Source organism: Terrapene carolina, unplaced genomic scaffold, assembly GCF_002925995.2.
Source record: "Terrapene carolina triunguis isolate 2854851 unplaced genomic scaffold, T_m_triunguis-2.0 Scaffold193, whole genome shotgun sequence".
Classification (NCBI taxonomy): domain Eukaryota; kingdom Metazoa; phylum Chordata; order Testudines; family Emydidae; genus Terrapene; species Terrapene triunguis.
The window spans coordinates 8,565,037-8,582,325 of NW_020664544.1; the positions used below are offsets into that span (position 1 = coordinate 8,565,037).

The 17,289-nt window shown below is 54.3% G+C and overlaps 1 protein-coding gene across 1 annotated transcript in view; it reads right to left on the reverse strand.

The window, feature by feature from the left end:
- ACE (angiotensin I converting enzyme) overlaps window positions 1-17,237 on the reverse strand; it is a 59,609-nt gene extending 42,372 nt beyond the window's left edge. The window contains exon 1 of the mRNA XM_029912231.1: window positions 16,815-17,237. Within this exon, the coding sequence (XP_029768091.1) occupies window positions 16,815-17,027 (213 nt within the window). The 5' untranslated portion in view covers window positions 17,028-17,237. The remainder of the gene's footprint in view (window positions 1-16,814) is intronic.
- Between the last annotated feature and the right edge of the window lie 52 nt (window positions 17,238-17,289).

A 17,289-nucleotide genomic window follows, 5' to 3' on the forward strand; every position in this document is an offset into this window, starting at 1 on the left:
ACCCGCTCTGTGTAGGGCTCTAGGGAGCGGGAACCAGCCCCAGCGTGGGCCACAGACTGGCAGACCTACGCAACTCCAACCAGCAGGGACAACGAGCCCAGCAAAGAGGGAGGCACAATATGGTGCCCTGCCTCGCTGCCACACCTGTAAAATGGAGACAGTGAGAACCACCTTTGTAACAGATGCATGAGCAGTGGTACAGCAGCATGGTCTAGTGGATAGGGCACAGGGTTGGGACTCAGGAGATACAGGTTCTGTTCCTGCCACCCACCTGTTGTGTGACCACCGGGGTGCTACTTCACCTGCCATTGTCTGTTTCCTCTACTGAGTTTTGTCGATAGAGACAGTCAGCTCTTTGGGGCAGGGACTATCACTCACTAGGGGTGTCTCTATACTGTAGCTGGGAGGGTGCTTTCCAGCATGGGTAGACAGATGCTCTAGCTCATAGGCGACTCTGTGGGTGCTCCGGGGCTGGAGCACCCACGGGGAAAAATTAGTGGGTGCTCCGCACCCACTGGCAGCCAAGCTCCCCCCTCCTCGCCTATTTCTCCCTTCCCCGAGCATGCTGCATCCCCGCTCCTTTCCCAGTGCTTCCTGCCCCGTCCCTGCCACCTAACAGCTGTTTGGTGGCGCTTACGACTTTCTGGGAGGGAGGAGGAAGAGCAGGGATGCGGTGCGCTCGGGGGAGGAGGCAGAGAAGAGGGGTGGAATGGGGGCGGGGCTTAGGTGGGAAAAGGGGGGGGGGGGGGGGATTTTGGGGAGGGGTGGAATGAGGGCGGTGCAGGGGCGGGGTCGAGCACCCACCGGGCAGAGGGGAAGTCAGCGCCTATGCTCTATGAAGGGTTAAAATCCATGTGCATTTTATATAACAACCTGGTATATGAATTGTGCCAGCTCTTTTCCCGACCCAAAGTCCAGAGTATGGTCAAGAGACCAGAGGCCTAGCAAATAGCGATCAGCTAGGAGAAAACTGGAATAAACAAGATAACACTGCCTTTGCTAAGATATGCTTGGTCGGTAGAAATGCCAGATGTTGAAGCAATAACTGAATAATTATGTTTCAAATTGAACAAAGAATCCCTGTTCCTATTGCGTTAGCCTCTTCTGCAGGGAAACGTTCTTCCCACAGATCCAACCTTGAGTTTATGAAAAGTTGGCACATATCAGTATAAGATAAGGCATCCTTCCACCTCCCTTCCCAGGGACCAATGCTTGCCTTAAGACATAAAGGAGACAAGCTTTATTGCCCTATACTTTCAGTTTCTTTGCTTTAACCCCTAGGAATGTACCTGTTGGACAATCAAAGGAGTTGCTCCATTCCTATGGACCCCAAATCAGAATTCAACATATATATTTTATACTAATAACATTTTATCAAAGTATTAATTAAATGTTAACTTGCTAAGTTGAGACCATGGGCGGAGACATTATGTAACCGGTTAACCACTGGCTAATGTGCTATCTTGTCTTGCTGCAAAACCTATCCTGGGGTGTGGAACTGCCTACCCCGTCACTTCCCCCCACCCATGGAAAATCTATATATTCTATTGTAATCAATTGATTGATGGTGTCTCTGAGCCTAATAAGCCAGGCGACACTCCGCCAGCGCTGTGTGTAATGAACTCCTGTGCTTGACCTCGACACAGGGTGGATTTATGTCCTTCACTCTAGCTTGCTAAAAATAGCAGTGTGGCCACACCAACTCGGGCTAGCTGCAGGAGTGCGGTCCTGGCCCACCCCCTGGGTACGTACAGCTAATGCGTGCTGCTATCTGTAGCACACTCGCTCAAGCAGTGCTGGCATGTGACCATCCACCCGTGCTGGGAAGCCCCCTCTCCACTGCAGTGTAAACTTACCTAGGTGCACGTACAGCGCCCGGCACAACCAGGGCCCGAATTCAGTTGAGGCCTCTAGATGCTACTGTCACTTAAATAATAACCAAGTGCTAATGGGAGTCCTAGGTATTCGTATGAGACAACGTGGGGGAGGGGGGAGGAGCGCCCACCGGAGCGCGGGGGTGGGGGGGCTGGGGAGGGACTGTCCCAGCTTTGAGGTAGTGGCTGGTTTGTCGGTATTTTTGTCATTCCTCTTCCTAAATCTGGTGCAGCCCCAAAACAAGGCTGGGTGGGAAGCTAGCCCGCACAGTACAGGCAGGGCCGGCGCAATCCATTAGGCGACCTAGGCGGTCGCCTAGGGCACTAACATTTGGGGGGCGGCGACCAGATCTTCGGCCGCCCCGCTCGTCAGCGGTATTTTGGGGGTGGGACCTTCTGCCGCCTCTGTCGGGGGCAGCATTTCGGGGGTGGGACCTCCGCCAGCTAGGGCGGCAAAAAAGCTGGCGGCGCTCCTGAGTACAGGACCCGCTTCCCCATTGCCCTGCACCGTGGTCATTCACACTGGCACAAGGGGAGGGCCAAGGGGTGTGTGTGTGTGTGAATTGTTACCATTCTGATTTGCTGGCATTTTATACCCACTTTGCACTCAGGGGGCCTGATTCTCACTTACACTAAGGCCCCTTTACACCGTGCTGGCAGCGTGAAGGGGCCTTGAAGTGAGGAAAGGCGATTGACTCCCACTTTACAGCCTGCTAGAGCTGTGTAAAAGGGCCTTAGTATGAGAATCAGGCCCACTTTGCACTGGTGTATATGGGTACGTCTACACTGGGGGGAGGGGGAGGCAGCAGTGACTCTTAGAACTCAGGTCAACGGACTCGGGCTCAATTAGCAGTGTAGACGTTCTTGCTCAGGCTGCCCGCCAGGCCCCGAGGCCCTCCCCGCTGGCCTGCATTTGGGATGGGCCAGATCTGAACTCCCCACCATTAAGTTTGGGAATGTCTGAATGCAGGATTTTGGTCTGTCCTGTTATACAGACAGATAAAGGGGGAACCCTAACGTTCGGATCCAGGTTCAGATTCCCGATTCCCCTGGTATTAAGATTCAGGGTTTGTTCAGACGAGGGGTGTAACCATTCACGCCCAGCAAGGCCAGCGGTCCATCGGGCAGCACGACTCCTTTCAGTCACGATTGCTTTGATCCCCATCAGCAGCAGCAATCCCCCCAGCTGTTGAAATGACCTCCCTCATTATCCTGGGTTCCTGCGGCTTGCCCCATTCATTCACTTGCCGCCCTCCGCTCGCTTCTGGCAACTGACACCAATGGCTCATTGCCCAGATATGCTGGCCAAGCCCAGCACTGCAGCTGTGCAGATGAAAACCTCGCCAGCCCTGTGGCTGAGCGGCTCACGCGGAAGTCGCTGGGTAAGGACGGCACTTTACAAGAGATCTGGCCAGGAAGGGGGAAATAATCAGAGGTGATGCGCAGGGTTGCACTGATCTCTGACATTTCTAAGAGGAGACAGCGGTTTCCAGCTAACGTGGAAATCACTCCAAGTCCCACTCCCTGCCTGGAGCTTCTCCAGCTGGCAAACAAGCTCCAGAAAGGGTGTCATGTGAGGTCCCACTTTTGAACTGAACAAGAGCAGCACGCAGGGCCGGCTCCAGGCACCAGCCCGCCAAGCATGGGCTTGGGGCGGCACCTGGAGGGGGACGGCGCGGCGCTCCTGCCCAAGAGTGGGGCTGCGGCGGGCTCGCCGCCCTCCCCCTGCGCTCTGGCCACCGGGGGAGAGCGGAGCCCCGGCCGGGCTCGCCGCCGGGGAGAGCGGGGCCCCGGCTGGGCTCTCCGCCCTCCTCCCGGCGCTCTGGCCGGTGGGGGAGAGCGGGCCCGCAGCCAGGCTTGGCGCCCTCCCCTGCCGCGCTCGGGGAGGGGGAGGCTTTTTTGCCTGGGGCGGAAAAAAGCCAGAGCCGGCCCTGGCAGCAGGTTGATTATAAGTGGCTTGCGGGTAAATGTGCGTCTTTTGCAGCCCTGCTGGCATCTGCAACAGGCAAGGTTGACTAAACTGCACTGTTTGCAGGGGAAAAACCTGCTCCATTTATAAGTGGGCTATAAATGATTAACAAGAAATTATGAGATGTTTTCACACATGGTTAGAGAGTCCAGCTAGTCCATCATTTGCTGATAACTATCTCTGGCAGCTTCTACGCATGTGCTTAAAATCATCAGGACACATACAGCTCATGTCTGCAATGTGCTTAAACCTTTTATATATGGAACCTTAGGAGAAAGAAGAACCAACCTATTCCTTACATAATCTGTCTGTCCTGCTCTGCTAACCACAAGGACATGCCATGCACCTTCCAGGAGGGATCTTTCAAAGCACCGAGTCTCGGCCCTGTTCCCATTGACCCTGACGCGAGGCAAGTTAGAGCAAGGCTGAGCACTTTGAAAAAATCCCATCTTTGGTTCAAAGATGGCTCAGCATTGCTCACTCTCACGATCCAATCACAAATCTTGCAATATTTGGCATTTTTCTTAAAGAACCAACTCCTGGAGTCACGTGATGATGGTAGAATCTTGGTTTCCATTTAATTTTTTTTTTTTTAAAAGCAAATTTCTAGCTCTCATGATTGCAGAGAAAAGCTTAAAAACATAAGGCAAGTGAACCCGAAAAGCTAAAGACAATAGAAAGCAAAGAAAAAAAGAACCCTACATTTGTTAAAACTCTTGCTTTTTAACCCAATCTCATGATTTTTGGAGCCTGATTTTGGAATGGCTGGAATTGCCAGTATGGAGACTTTTACTTTAAACTAAGGAAACAAACCAACTAACAAAAAACAGTCTCCAGTGGAGAGAGTGTAGTGTGTGCATTTCACTTGGGAACAGACTGCAGCAAATGTCTCCACACACAAGCAGAATTCTGGGAGGTTTAAAGGCACAGTGCACTGAAAACAAAAAGCAGCGGTATTTCATAGTTACATACACATCATTCTAGCCATTTGTCTACCCAAAGTATTTCTAAAGTGCCCCTCGCTCGAGTCTAGGCACCAGCAGCATCTAGATGTATCAGACAAACATCTATTGCATATAAAGAGAGCTGAATGTATAGCTGAATTCAATGTTACAGTGGGTGTTGTGAGCACACATTCCAGCCAACCAACTCTCATTTGCATTCAGGAGCCAGCATGGTCTAGTGACTAGCGCATGGGCCTGGGAGACCTAAGTTCTAGTCCCATCTCTACCACTGACCTGCTAGAGGGCCTTGCGCAAGACTCTTTGCCATCTTGTGCCTCAGTTTCCCCATCTGTAAAATGGGAACAATGACACTGACCTCCTTGGTAAAGCGTGATAGAAAGTGCTAACTAAGAGCTAGGTATTAATTATAACATTACTAATAAGTGAGGGGGCTGGAGGGTTATTTAGTGATGTGGGCACCAGGCTGCTGGGCCATCCCACTATCTGATGGCACACAGCCCTTCTCAGGTGGCAATGGCCTCAAGGTAGCTGGCTTTGAATTGGGAAGAGACCCGTAGATCTAGCTTTGTGCCCTGAAAAATCTGAATGACCCCAGGAGTATTTGCGATTCCTGTAAATGCTACTGTTGTGTTCATTTTATACAGCTGCAGGGCGCCCTCCAATGAGCAAAACGAGACTGTTAGCCTTCAGGAGCCTGGCTGCCAGTCCAGGTGCATCAAACCCAAGTGCCAAGCAAGGCAGCCACCAGCCCCTCCCCTTGTCACTTGGCTGGCTGCAGGCACGTACAGCTGACACTTGAGTAGCTGTCGGGTGCAATGTTAAACCCCCACTTTGCAGGGGCGGAGGATGGAAAGGTGGCTCTGGAAGGGGCCGATTCCCGCCCTAAGAGCCCAGGGAAAGGGTTGAGTCGGCTCTTTTGCTTTGGAGCGTCTGGTGGGCAGATATGATGAGGAGCCTGGAAACTCTCCATCACTCACTGCCCACTCTGCGCTCTCGTTAACACTCCAGGAAGTTCAGGGGCAGCTCCACATCCCTTCTGTTTCTCACACTCCACCTGGTGCCGAGGGGTCACACCAGGCTCCCCCTGCCAACCAAGCCCAGCAGCGAGGGGCAGGAAAGGCAGGCACACAGTGAGGTCTCCACAGCCCTCCATGCCACAGAGGAGGTCTTCCTCACTGGCATGGAGGGAGGAGAATCCAGGCATTAGTCCCCAACCCCCTGTGGCAGGGTCAGCCTCCACGATGCCCCCTTGTGGCCTGCTGTGGCACTACTCACCCTACCTCAGTTTCCCTGGAGGCAAAACTCTGCTCCGGGGATCTGCACCTTGTATCGGGGCTTCCTGCCAGACCCGCTCTGCACCTGCTGGCTCCCCCCGCTGCTGGTTGGGCTTGAGACCCAGCTCAGTTCTGGTCCTCAGCTGCCCACAGCCTTTCTACTCAGAGTGTGCGTTCTCTCAAGTTAATCCTTCTCAGCAGCCCGGCCTACCTGCCCCCAGGAAGCTGCTTCTCGCAGCACCCCCAGGCGTGGTGCTGATCCCCAGTGTTGCCAACAGGCTGGTTTTTGCTGTGCCTTGCCTGTTGCAGTGCAAGCGATGTAAGGAGCCGGGGGGGGTTGCCATGCGCACATGCAGCCGTGCGAGCAGCGATCTTGTAACTACCAGCCATGCACATCACAGCTGGAAGCACACCGGCACCCAACTCCCATTCTGCATCCTGGGCCCTCCCCTGCCAAAACCACGGTCGCTCCTCCTGGGGCTGGGGAACTGAGAGCGGGAGAGAGCCGAGGCTCGCCAGCAGAGAGGGGTAAGGAGACCCCTGCCTCCCTCACCCTGCTCCTTACCCATCCCTGCTGGCGAGGCTTAGGTCTGTCCTGCTTTCCTGAGCCCTCATGGGAGCACCCCCAACACCATCATCCCCTCAGGGGGCTCCAGGAAGTGGGACAGACCCACTGGTTCACCACCAGGGACCCTTTCTGTTGGCAGCGGGGTTGGCCAGTGCCCAGTTTTTCTGCATCTCGGAAGTGGCCACCCTACAGATCACAAACCAACAACAGTCCCAAAAGAAACCCAAAAAGGCCCTCCACCCTCCTGCTCCATCCTGCTCGCTCGTACACTGCTGACCTTCCCAACTCTCTCTCCCTGGAGCTCCAGCTTCTTCTCAGAGCTCCCCCGGCAGGGCTGCTGCACCCCCTGGCTTGAGGCGGTTTCCATCATACACAGGCTTTGCGGTTTGGTTCAATGGCTCTCAGCACCCCTCCACTATACAAATTGTTCTAACGCCACAGCTCTCCGGAGTCCTTCCCACAGGCTGGGATCCTTGTTCCCAGTCTACCTACAGGCCACAGGTTTGACCTTCCCCCACAAGCCTGCCCCAGGAGCCTCTTTCTCCCCTCTCAGCCCATCACAGGAGAGAACTTTCCTTCGGCAGCTCTGCTCCCTCACTGGGCTCCACCAGGCCTTTATGGAAGCCACCTGTCTCTTTCCCAGATACAGCTGATAGCCTGACTGAAGCCATCTGATTCCCAGCTGACCAGGATCACCTGGGTGTGTAATGGAGCAGGACTCACTCATGCCTCCTACTGGTCATCTTAGGGAATTAGCTCTTTTCCAGCCTGGGCACCCTCTGCAGGCTGGCATCCTGCTTGTAGCTGGCCCCGTGTCCCTCCCAGACCCCAGTGCCCCTTTACCCTGGGGCTGCCCCCTGGCAATACCCCCACCGGTCTCTACAGGTCTCCCCTCTCCGGGAAACCCCCCACCCTCTAATCCCGCCCTTGCCTCAGTCTGGGCTACTGCCAGTCATCACCAAGCCCCGCTCCCTGGGGCAGACTGCAGTGTAAAAGCCACTCATTATAGGCAAGGGGCTTCAGACCCGCTGCCTTTGCCTGCCACCCAGTACCTCTATGGGCCTTGGACCAGGCCCTGCAGCCCGGGGAGTTGCCAGCCTGGAGCTCCCCTACTCCTTCCCCAGCCCTGCTTCACTCTAGTACCCTTTCTGCAGGCCCTGCTCTATCCCAGCCTGGAGAGACAGTCCTGGGCTGCTGGCTCCCAGCCTTTTTATACAGGCCAGCTGTGGCCTGATTGGGGCGTGGCCCAGCTGCAGCCGCTTCCCCAATCAGCCCAGTTTAGCAGCTCTCAGCCACAGCCTTCTCCCAGGGCTGACTTTAACCCCTTTTCCGCTGGAGTGGGGGAGCCGCCCCCCTACAGGGGGGACAGACTGATCTGTCAGAGATGAGGCTACGCCTGACTCCCCTTAAAGGGCCAGTCAGACAGGGACACCCCCACATGGGGCATGTGGAGGGGCCGGTTTGCAGCTCTACTGGCCTTCCCGTGGAGGCCTCATTTCTTCTTCTTCTAGGAGCGCTAGTCATGGTTCATTTCACCCTCCCCCATCCCTGCCCAAAGCCCCCCGAGGCAGAGTTTCGGCAGGGAGAGATGAATGCCGTCTTAAAGAACCCAAGCCCTGAAAAGCCTGGAGTAGTTCTGGACCCTGGGTATGGGATCCAGAGCCTTTCGCCTTGGGGACCACAGAGCACATCCAGCCAACGGTACTAGCCCCAGTGACAGAGAGTTATTGCCACATCTCCGTCAGCTGTTTGGTGGCCTCAGGCACCGGCAGGCAGGTGTCCATTGCTGTCACACCTGGCATTAGGTGGTCCCTGTGTGGGCAATCTCAGGGGACGGATTGGCCTCGGAGACAGACTTCGTCCACCCCAGATTAGAGGAGGTGAGCCAGGGACGGGCAGCTCGCACTGTTAGTGTATTCACTGCAGGAGAAAGAGAGGACCTTTGAAGTCCAAGGCTGCCAGTCTGACACCTTTCCCCAGTGCTCTGCCCACCTCAACACCTCCCGCCCCTGCCCCCGTTTTTCAGCCTGAACTAGGTTTCACGTTCCAGGCACAGCAGATTCACCCTGCTTTCGTTTCTGGGGAGAGCCCCGTTCCGATCCCATCAGACTGCTCAGTCATTCGCAAAGGCCTCTCCTGTGTGCACTGTGGCAGGGAGGCAAAGCTGGGGCAAGGCAAGTCACTCGCTCTGATTTCTTGGCAAGATTCCTCCTCTTCTCCCAGTGACCGGATGCTGGCCATTGTCCTAGGGAAGGTGCGTGTGGACAGGGCCGGCTCCAGGCCCCAGACGAGAAAGCACGTGCCTGGGGCGGCACATTGTAAGGGACGGTCTCTTCTGTGGGGTTCTGGTATTGCTAGGGATTGGCTTCTACAGCTGTGAGTTTCCAAGATCTGGTCTATACTACCCGCCTGAATCGGCGAGTAGAAATCGACCTCTCGGGGATCGATTTATCGCGTCCCGTCGGGACACGACAATCGATCCCCGAATCGGCGCTCTAACTCCACCAGCGGAGGTGGTAGTAAGCGCCGCCGACAAAAAGCCGCAGAAGTCGATTTTGCCGCCGTCCTCACAACGGGGTAAGTCGGCTGTGATACGTCGAATTCAGCTACGCTATTCACGTAGCTGAATTTGCGTATCTTAAATCGACTCCCCCCTGTAGTGTAGATGTACCCCAAGAGTCTCTTACACGGCACCCAAGCAGGTCTAACACTAACACACATCTTGCACGGATGAGCAATGACAAGATCCCCATGCAACTCCAAAGATTTTCTGATAGTTGTTTTTCCCGGGGGAATGAGGGGCAAATGCAGTATCTGAGGAAACACTGGAGGAGAGATGTCAGTCAGCCAGAGTCCACACACACGCCATTTAGATAGACAGATAGATATGTATAGGGATGGAATGATCATCAGATAGATAGATAGATAGATATAGATATGCTTAACACTGCTTTGTTATTATAGAGTTGCTAATCAGTGCGGAACTACTGACTGACTTTCTTGTAAAAAACTGATCGTATGATTTATTTTGGAAAAAAAAAAATATATATATATATATATACGGAGAGAGAGAGGGAGAGAGAGATTTGTGGTCCTGGATCTAGCAAATATACTATATGAAATAAAATGTTTGTCAGGTTAGGTCTTATCAGCCTTCTCACTGTCTTCCCTTTAAAGAGCTGATTGTTTAGGTAAATGTCACTGATTTGCTAATTACCAGGAAGAAAGATAGGAGAACATTCTGAAGCTCTCTCTGCCCCAGGCCCAGACAACTGTCAGCAATACCAATGCAACACAAGGTTGCCACTGGACTCAGATTCTCCGCTGCCCTGTTGTCTTTTACACCTTTGCAAGGTGGGTGTCAAGTGCTCACAAAGGACGGCAGCGTTCCACACCTACCAGACACTCACTTTGCACTGGTGCAAACGATGACTCCGGGTGCAGAACCACAGGGAATCAGGCCCATGATTCCTATATCAAAGAAAAGGCACCATCCTCTCCCTAGGGCTTTATTTCCATCCTGCCCCATATGGTGAAACACTCCTCTATCCAAAAGTTACTGAAGGGGTTTCTCTGGTGTATTAGCTCTCTGCACTGGGAGAGCCGGGCCCCTGGGTCTAAGCATGGCTTTGTGAGGGGAGGGACATGAAAAATCCAACCAATATACATCTGTGAAGCTCTCTCAGCTCTAGATCAGTATTTCTGTGGTCTGATTGCTGGTTTGGGGCAGCACACAGGTTTGAGGCACCTTCGCCTGGGATGACCTGCATAACTCACTCGTGGATTTGGGCTAGAGGATGGGGCACGAGACGGACACTCCGGAAACTTTGCTTCCATTTCCAGCTCTGCCACTGCCTGCTGGGTGGCCTTGGGCAAAGCACTTACCCTCCCAGCCTTTGTCTCTGTTAGACTCTAAGGTCTTTGGGGCAGGGGCTGCCTCTTGCTTTTAGCACAGCACCATGGGGCCCTGGCCGCAGCCACAGCCTGTAGGTGATACTGTAATAGCAGTGACGAATAGCCCCCATGGCTAATGGGGCCATCTCACACTCAGGCCGGTAGCTTTCACGCCGCAGCAGTCTCTCTCAGTCTCATCCTTCCCCACTGGAGATTCTGCATCCTCCCCCGTGGCCCCGTTACACTCCTCTTCGGTGCACACCTAGCTCCCTCTCCCCCATGCCCGCTACAAGCTCCTCCTGCCCACCCCCGTACTGCATGAGGAGGCAGATTCCCTCCCCACACCCGCAGTGCTGCCAGTGGCGGGGAGCAGCTTTAAACCCCAAGCCACAGCAGCCCACATTTTAGGCTATATTAGGTGTGTCTCCTCCCCCCGCAACCCCAGGGCCCTTCCAGTCTCAGGGGCTCCCCGCCCGCAGGGGTAGACCTGAGGACAAAATCAGTCTCCTCTGGACCTTTGGAGCATCGGCCACTGGGGACAGGAAGGGGTTTACCCAGGACACTCCATGGGCCCTACGCTTCTCTGCTGACGCTTCAACAAGCTAAAGTTTACCAGGCCTGATCCCCGGTTGGTGTAAATCAACAGCTCCACTGAACTTAACGGCGCTCCGGCAATTTACGCCGCGAAGGACCCGGCCTGTTCTCTTTATTCCTGTTGAGCTGTAGGCAAGCGCCAGTCATGCGGAAACTCGACGGGCTGGTGCCAACGCCGCTCGCTGCGGGCTGGGATAATGGAAGAGACATGTCATTCTGGCGCTTTCCCGCCAACTAGGCAATTCAGACCCCCTGGAAGGGACACGCAGGCTGGGGAGAGCCCCACTAGATTCACCCCTCCCTTCTGCCTGGCTTGGCTGATAAGAAAAGTCACCCGAGGAGGCCTGCTAGACTCAGCCTTGCTTCGCGGCTCTAGGGCTTTGGGGAGGAGCCCCAGCTGCGCTAGGAGAGAGCAGTCACCCTTCCCCACTGTGCTGACTGCCAGTCCCCTGTGCTAACCACTAGCCCACACTCCCTTCCTAAGCTGAACAGGACATTGATAGCACAGTTCCTGTTTTCTGTTCCTGTTCCTGTTCTCCTTTTAAAATGTCAGAACCTCCAGAGTCATATGGTGCCTGTTGTTAAACGTCTATTACAAAACACAAAGGCTCAGCTCTCACGCTGGCGTGGATCAGCAGAGGTCAGGCGGCTGAAGTTCCGACCCACAGGGCGTGACATAACACTGACATCTTGGGCCAGCGCCTCGGCTTTGAGTCTTGTCCCCTTGTGCCATAGACTCAAAAAGGGCCTTGCATTCCAGGGAGCCTGAGCCACCAGGACAGCCCTAGGGATTGTTGCAACTGGCGTAGGTTAGAGCAGCCCTAAGGCTGTTCTAATATACGCTGGGGGGGGGGGGGAATAACAAGTGCTCAGCTGCCTCCAGGAGTGGGGGAGAGATAAAGATAACGTAAGGCCACCTTTGACCTCCCAGCTGGTCCAGGCTGGGCATGATTTGGCTGGACCCAAGGTTTCTGACCTCTTTCCTTTCGTCAGCTTGATTTCTCCACCTTCATTGTGCACTAACATAGGTGTTCATCGGTGAGCATGACATTTTGCCTGCAGAAGTGCTGGTGCCCAGCGGCTAGAGCAGGGGCCTGGGGTTCCCTGCTGCTTGCTCTGGAGTAAGTCACTTTCCCTTTCCTGTGCCATTAAAAGGGGTACAAGACTCTCGTTGGGCACGGTGAGACTTAATCCAGGGGGCAGAGTTGTTTGTGAGCCTGCCATTACAGGTGCCATAGCTGCCCAGGGGATCTCATTGTAAGGACTGGAGTGAGATCATTTCATAGCTGCAGCTCTTCAGCCATCAAGCAGCAGGATGTTGCCCTTGTATTGTCCCCAGCCCTGCCAGACTAGGAGAATGCAAACAGAGCGCAGATGCCTCTGAGTGAAGGACTCCCTGCGATTTCTTGATTGCCCGGGCAGGGCTGTGAATGGCCAAGCAACACCCCCTTCAGGGGGCTGCTCTGTTGAATGAGCTGAATCTGGACAATCCTCTCCGCAAAAGAGACAGCTGGCCCTCCAGACATGCATGAGGGGCCATGGTGGAGTCTCCTCCATGCACGGAGAGGAGACATTAATCACACATTGGAGATGGACGCTCAGCGCGCGCGCACACACACACACATATATTTTAAATGCACAGATCACACACACATTCTTATAAATACAGACACATATGAATACGCAGGTAGTAGTAGGCATCATTCAGTCTTGAGAGACCCTGGGTATGCACACCCTTGAGGGGTAAAGAATTTACTCCGTTGGTTTTATGGCAGCCGCGAAGCTGGCTGAAGAGGCCCACTCGAGAGAGACATTCGCTGCCGCATCTGTCACATTTAAAGGTGATGTTTCGACCTTTTGGGCTCTGCCTTCTGCGAGCTCCTTTCTCCTCTGCGAAGCTGGACAGCTTCCTCTCAGCACTCCGGAGACCTTTGTTAAGCTCTTGTTTCCAAAGGCTGGGATCTTGAGTGTGATCTTCCCAGTTGTCCACGTCCATTTCTTTGAGGTCTTGCTTGCACACTCCTTGAAACACAATGTTGGGCGTCCTTTGGGTCTTTTTCCAGATGCCAGTTCACCACAGAGGATGAACTTTGGGGTGCACCCATCATTCCTTCGGCACATATGCCCAAGCCAGCGGAGGCGTGTTTACATGCTGGCCCGTTTGAGCACCTCAATGTTGGTGACTCCATCCCTCCTGGAGATTCCAAAGATTCGACAAAGGCAACGCGTATGAAAGCTGTTGAGCCTCTTTTCCTGATGAGAGTACAAGGTCCATGTCTTGTGTAATGCTGACAGACCCCGGTCATCGGCGGGCAGGATCGAACCGGGGACCTTTGGAGCTTAGTTCATGAGCCTCTACCACATGAGCTAAAAGGCAATTGGCTGTTAGCTAAGGCTGTAGAGCAAACTCATTAATCTCTCTCTCTAAGTGGTCTTGGTGCCACTAGATGGGGCAGAACACCACACCCAGCAGGTGTGTGGGTTACACTTGCTCCCATACAAAAGTGTGCTGCTAACACATTCACGATGCACACAGATCTGTATGTGTTCTATCTGTTTGTTGTTTTGCCAGACCCTCTTGTTCAGTCTAGGCAGTGTTGTGGCAGCTTTGCCAATGCAGATGTTGAGTTCTGTTTCAAGTGAAAGGTTGACTGCGATAGTGGAGCCCAGGTATGTGAACTCAGTCACCACTTCACGTTCACAGTTGTTGATCTTGATGGACGTTGCTTCCTCAACTCCTTGGCTCATTATATTTGTCTTTTCTAGGCTTATAGTAAGCCTGAAGTCTTGGCAGCCTTTGGAAAAACTGTCCATTAGGTTTTGAAGATAAGCTTCTGTGTGGGTTGTCACTGCTGCGTCATCAGCAAAGGGGAAGTGTTGGATAAGGGCTTCCCGGATCTTGGTTTTAGATCTGAATCTTGCATGTGCACATACACATACACACTCCCGCCCAATCATAGAATCGTAGGACTGGAAGGGACCTCGAGAGGTATCTAATCCAGTCCCCTGCGCTCATAACAGGACTAAGTATTATCTAGACCAATGTTCCCTCTAATTTTTTACGTCCATGTGCGGAATGGATTTTGTTATGTGAACCAATATGGAGGTGATGTGTGGCGTGGATGGGGCCGAGGGGTTCGGAGTGTGGGAGGGGTCTCAGAGCTGGGGCAGAGGGTTGGGGTGTGGGGGGGTAAGGGCTCTGGGGTGGGGCTGGGGATGAGGGGTTTGGGGTGAGGGAGGGGGCTCAGGGCTAGGGCAGAGGGTTGGGTGTGGGGGGTAAGGGCTCTGGCTGGGGGTGCAGGCTCTGGGGTGGGACTGGGGATGAGGGGTTTGGGGTGCAGGCTGCCCTGGGGCTGCGGCGGGGAGAGAGGACTCCCCATGGGCACCTCTCCCTGGCCGCGGCAGCTCCAGGGCTGGGGCTGGGGAAGAGGCACCTCTCTCCTCTTCAGTCCAGGCCCTTGATAGCCTGCTGCACAGCCACGCAGCTTAGAGGGAACTTAGATCTAGACCATCTCTAACAGGCGTTTGTCTAACCTGCCCTTAAAAATCTCCAATGGTGGAGATTCCACAACCTCCCTAGGCAATTTATTCCAGTGCTTAACCACCCTGACAGTTAGAAAGATTTTCCTAATGTCCAACCTAAGTTGCAGCCAGGATGGTTTAAGCCCATTGCTACTTATCCTATCCTCAGAGGTTAAATAATTTTTCTCCCTCCACCTTGTAACAACCTTTTATGTATTGAAAACTGTTATCATGTCCCCTCTCAGTCTTCTCTTCTCCAGACTAAACAAACCCATTTTTTTCAATCTTCCCCCATAGGTCATGTTTTCTAGACCTTTAATCATTTTTGTTGCTCTTCTCTGGACTTTCTCCAATTTGTCCACATCTTTCCTGAAATGTGGCACCCAAAACTGGACACAATACTCCAGTTGAGGGCTAATCAGCGTGGAGTAGAGAGGAAGAATTACTTCTCGTGTCTTGGTTATAACACATCTGATAATACAGCCCAGAATGATGTTTGCTTTTTTGCAACACTGTTACACTGTTGACTCATATTAAGCTTGTGATCCACTATGGCCCTCAGATTCCTTTCTGCACGACTCCTTCCTAGGCCGTCATTTGCCATTTTGTATGTGTGCAGCTGATTCGTCCTTCCTACGTGGAGTATTTTGCATTTGTCCTTATTGAATTTCATCCTATTTACTTCAGACCATTTCTCCAGTTTGTCCAGATCATTTTGAATTTGAATCCTACCCTCCAAACCACTTGCAACCCCTCCCAGCTCGGTATTGTCTGCAAACTTTATAAGTGTACTCTCTATGCCATTATCTAAATCATTGATGACGATAATGAACAGAACCGGACCCAGAACATCCCTGCAGAACCACACTCGTTATGCCCTTCCAGCATGACTGTGAACCACTGATAACTACTCTCTGGGAACAGTTTTCCAGACAGTTTTGCACCCACCTTATAGTAGCTCTATCTAGGTTGCATTTCTCTAGTTTGCTTATGAGAAGGTCTTGCGAGATAGTATCAAAAGTCCAGATATACCACGTCTACCGCTTCCCCCCATCCACAAGGCTTGTTACCTTGTCCAAGAATATACATATATATGGATATGTATACGTATGTATATTATTTGACAGAGTAACAGAGTAATGTATATATACACGTCTAGCCACATGCACACATACACTTCGATACTCCCCTGTGGCCAGGTGGTCTATACACTGTACACACACTTCCACATATACATGCATATTTGCACACACATATGTATATAGACATTTATTACACCCACACGCACTTACAAACACATCTAGCGTTAGCCTCTTCACTGAGATGCCTGGTACAACCCACCAGAAGTCAGTGGGGTTACCAAAGGGTTGGCATCATGGCCCTAGACCAAAGTTGGACACATACAGATACGTCCTGACACACAAACACATTCAGCCAAGTCCACGGTACGCATGTAGACACATGCCCACTATACAAAATCACCTATGGGCCAGATCCTCAGCTGCCCAACACAACCCTGCCCCGATCCTGGCAGCTCTGGGCAACGGGCTGCCCTCTGGCGCAGCGAGGGTCTTGGCACACAGGGGCACTGGCACGAAACTTTCGTTCAGGGCCTGGGGCCGAAGGCGGGTGCCAGGGGCTGTATCCATTCACTCCGTTGCCCCCGGCTCAGGCTAGAGCAGCCTGTGGCTACCGTACCCCATAGCTCCCAGGGCTGTATGGCAGCCGGCAGTCCCCAGCCCAGGGGACCCCATCCTCCCTCCCTGCTCCCCCCCGCATGGACAGGCAGGGGGAGCCGGGCTCCCACTGCAGGAAGGAGACGCCCCGGAGCTGGGGCAAGTCTCCAGAGCGGAGCCACGCAGGGACACGCGTCCGCCCCAGCATCTCCAGCCAGCAGCCAGGGCACCGACTCGCGGCATCCCAGCGCTGCGCGGAGCTCCGGGCACCAGCCTCGCCGCCGCCCCGGGGCAGCCGCGCTCCAGCCCATCCCCGCGGCTTCCCGGCCAGCCGCTCGCCCCGTCTAGGTTGCAGGGTCCCGAGCGATGACCGCGTCCGCCCAGGGGGGGGCTGCTCTGGGCTGCGCCCCCCTTCCCCCGCCAGCCCGCGGCGTGGCCCCAAAGACCCCCCCCCCGGAGACCCCGCCCGGGCTCCTACCTGGCGCTCGGCGTTGGGCTTGGTGAGGTTGGTGTTGTAATCCCAGCTGGCGGACACGCTCCGGAACAGGACCCCCTCGGCGGAGCTGTTGTAGCCCTGCGCGAAGAGGGCAGCCCCGGGCTCGCTGGCGGCGGTGTCCGGGGGCAGGAGCCCGGCTTCCAAGGCAGCCGCCCCGCCGAGCCAGAGCAGCAGCAGCCGCAGAGCTGGGGGCATCCTGGCACCCGCGTCGGCCCCGAGCGCCTGGCCAGGGAGCCGCCCGCAGCGGCCGGCGGCTTATAAACGCTGCCCAGACCCTGCCCACCGAGCCGGCCTCTCCCCGCAGATAAGAGGGAACATTTTACTCTCCCTTCGGCGGCTCGTAGCGGGAGCCCGATGAAAGAGCCACTCGCGGTGCCAAAGTCCTTCCATGCAGCACAGGGAGGGGAGAGGAGAGGGAATTGGGGAGAGGGGGGAAGGGGGAAGGGGAGAGAGAGGG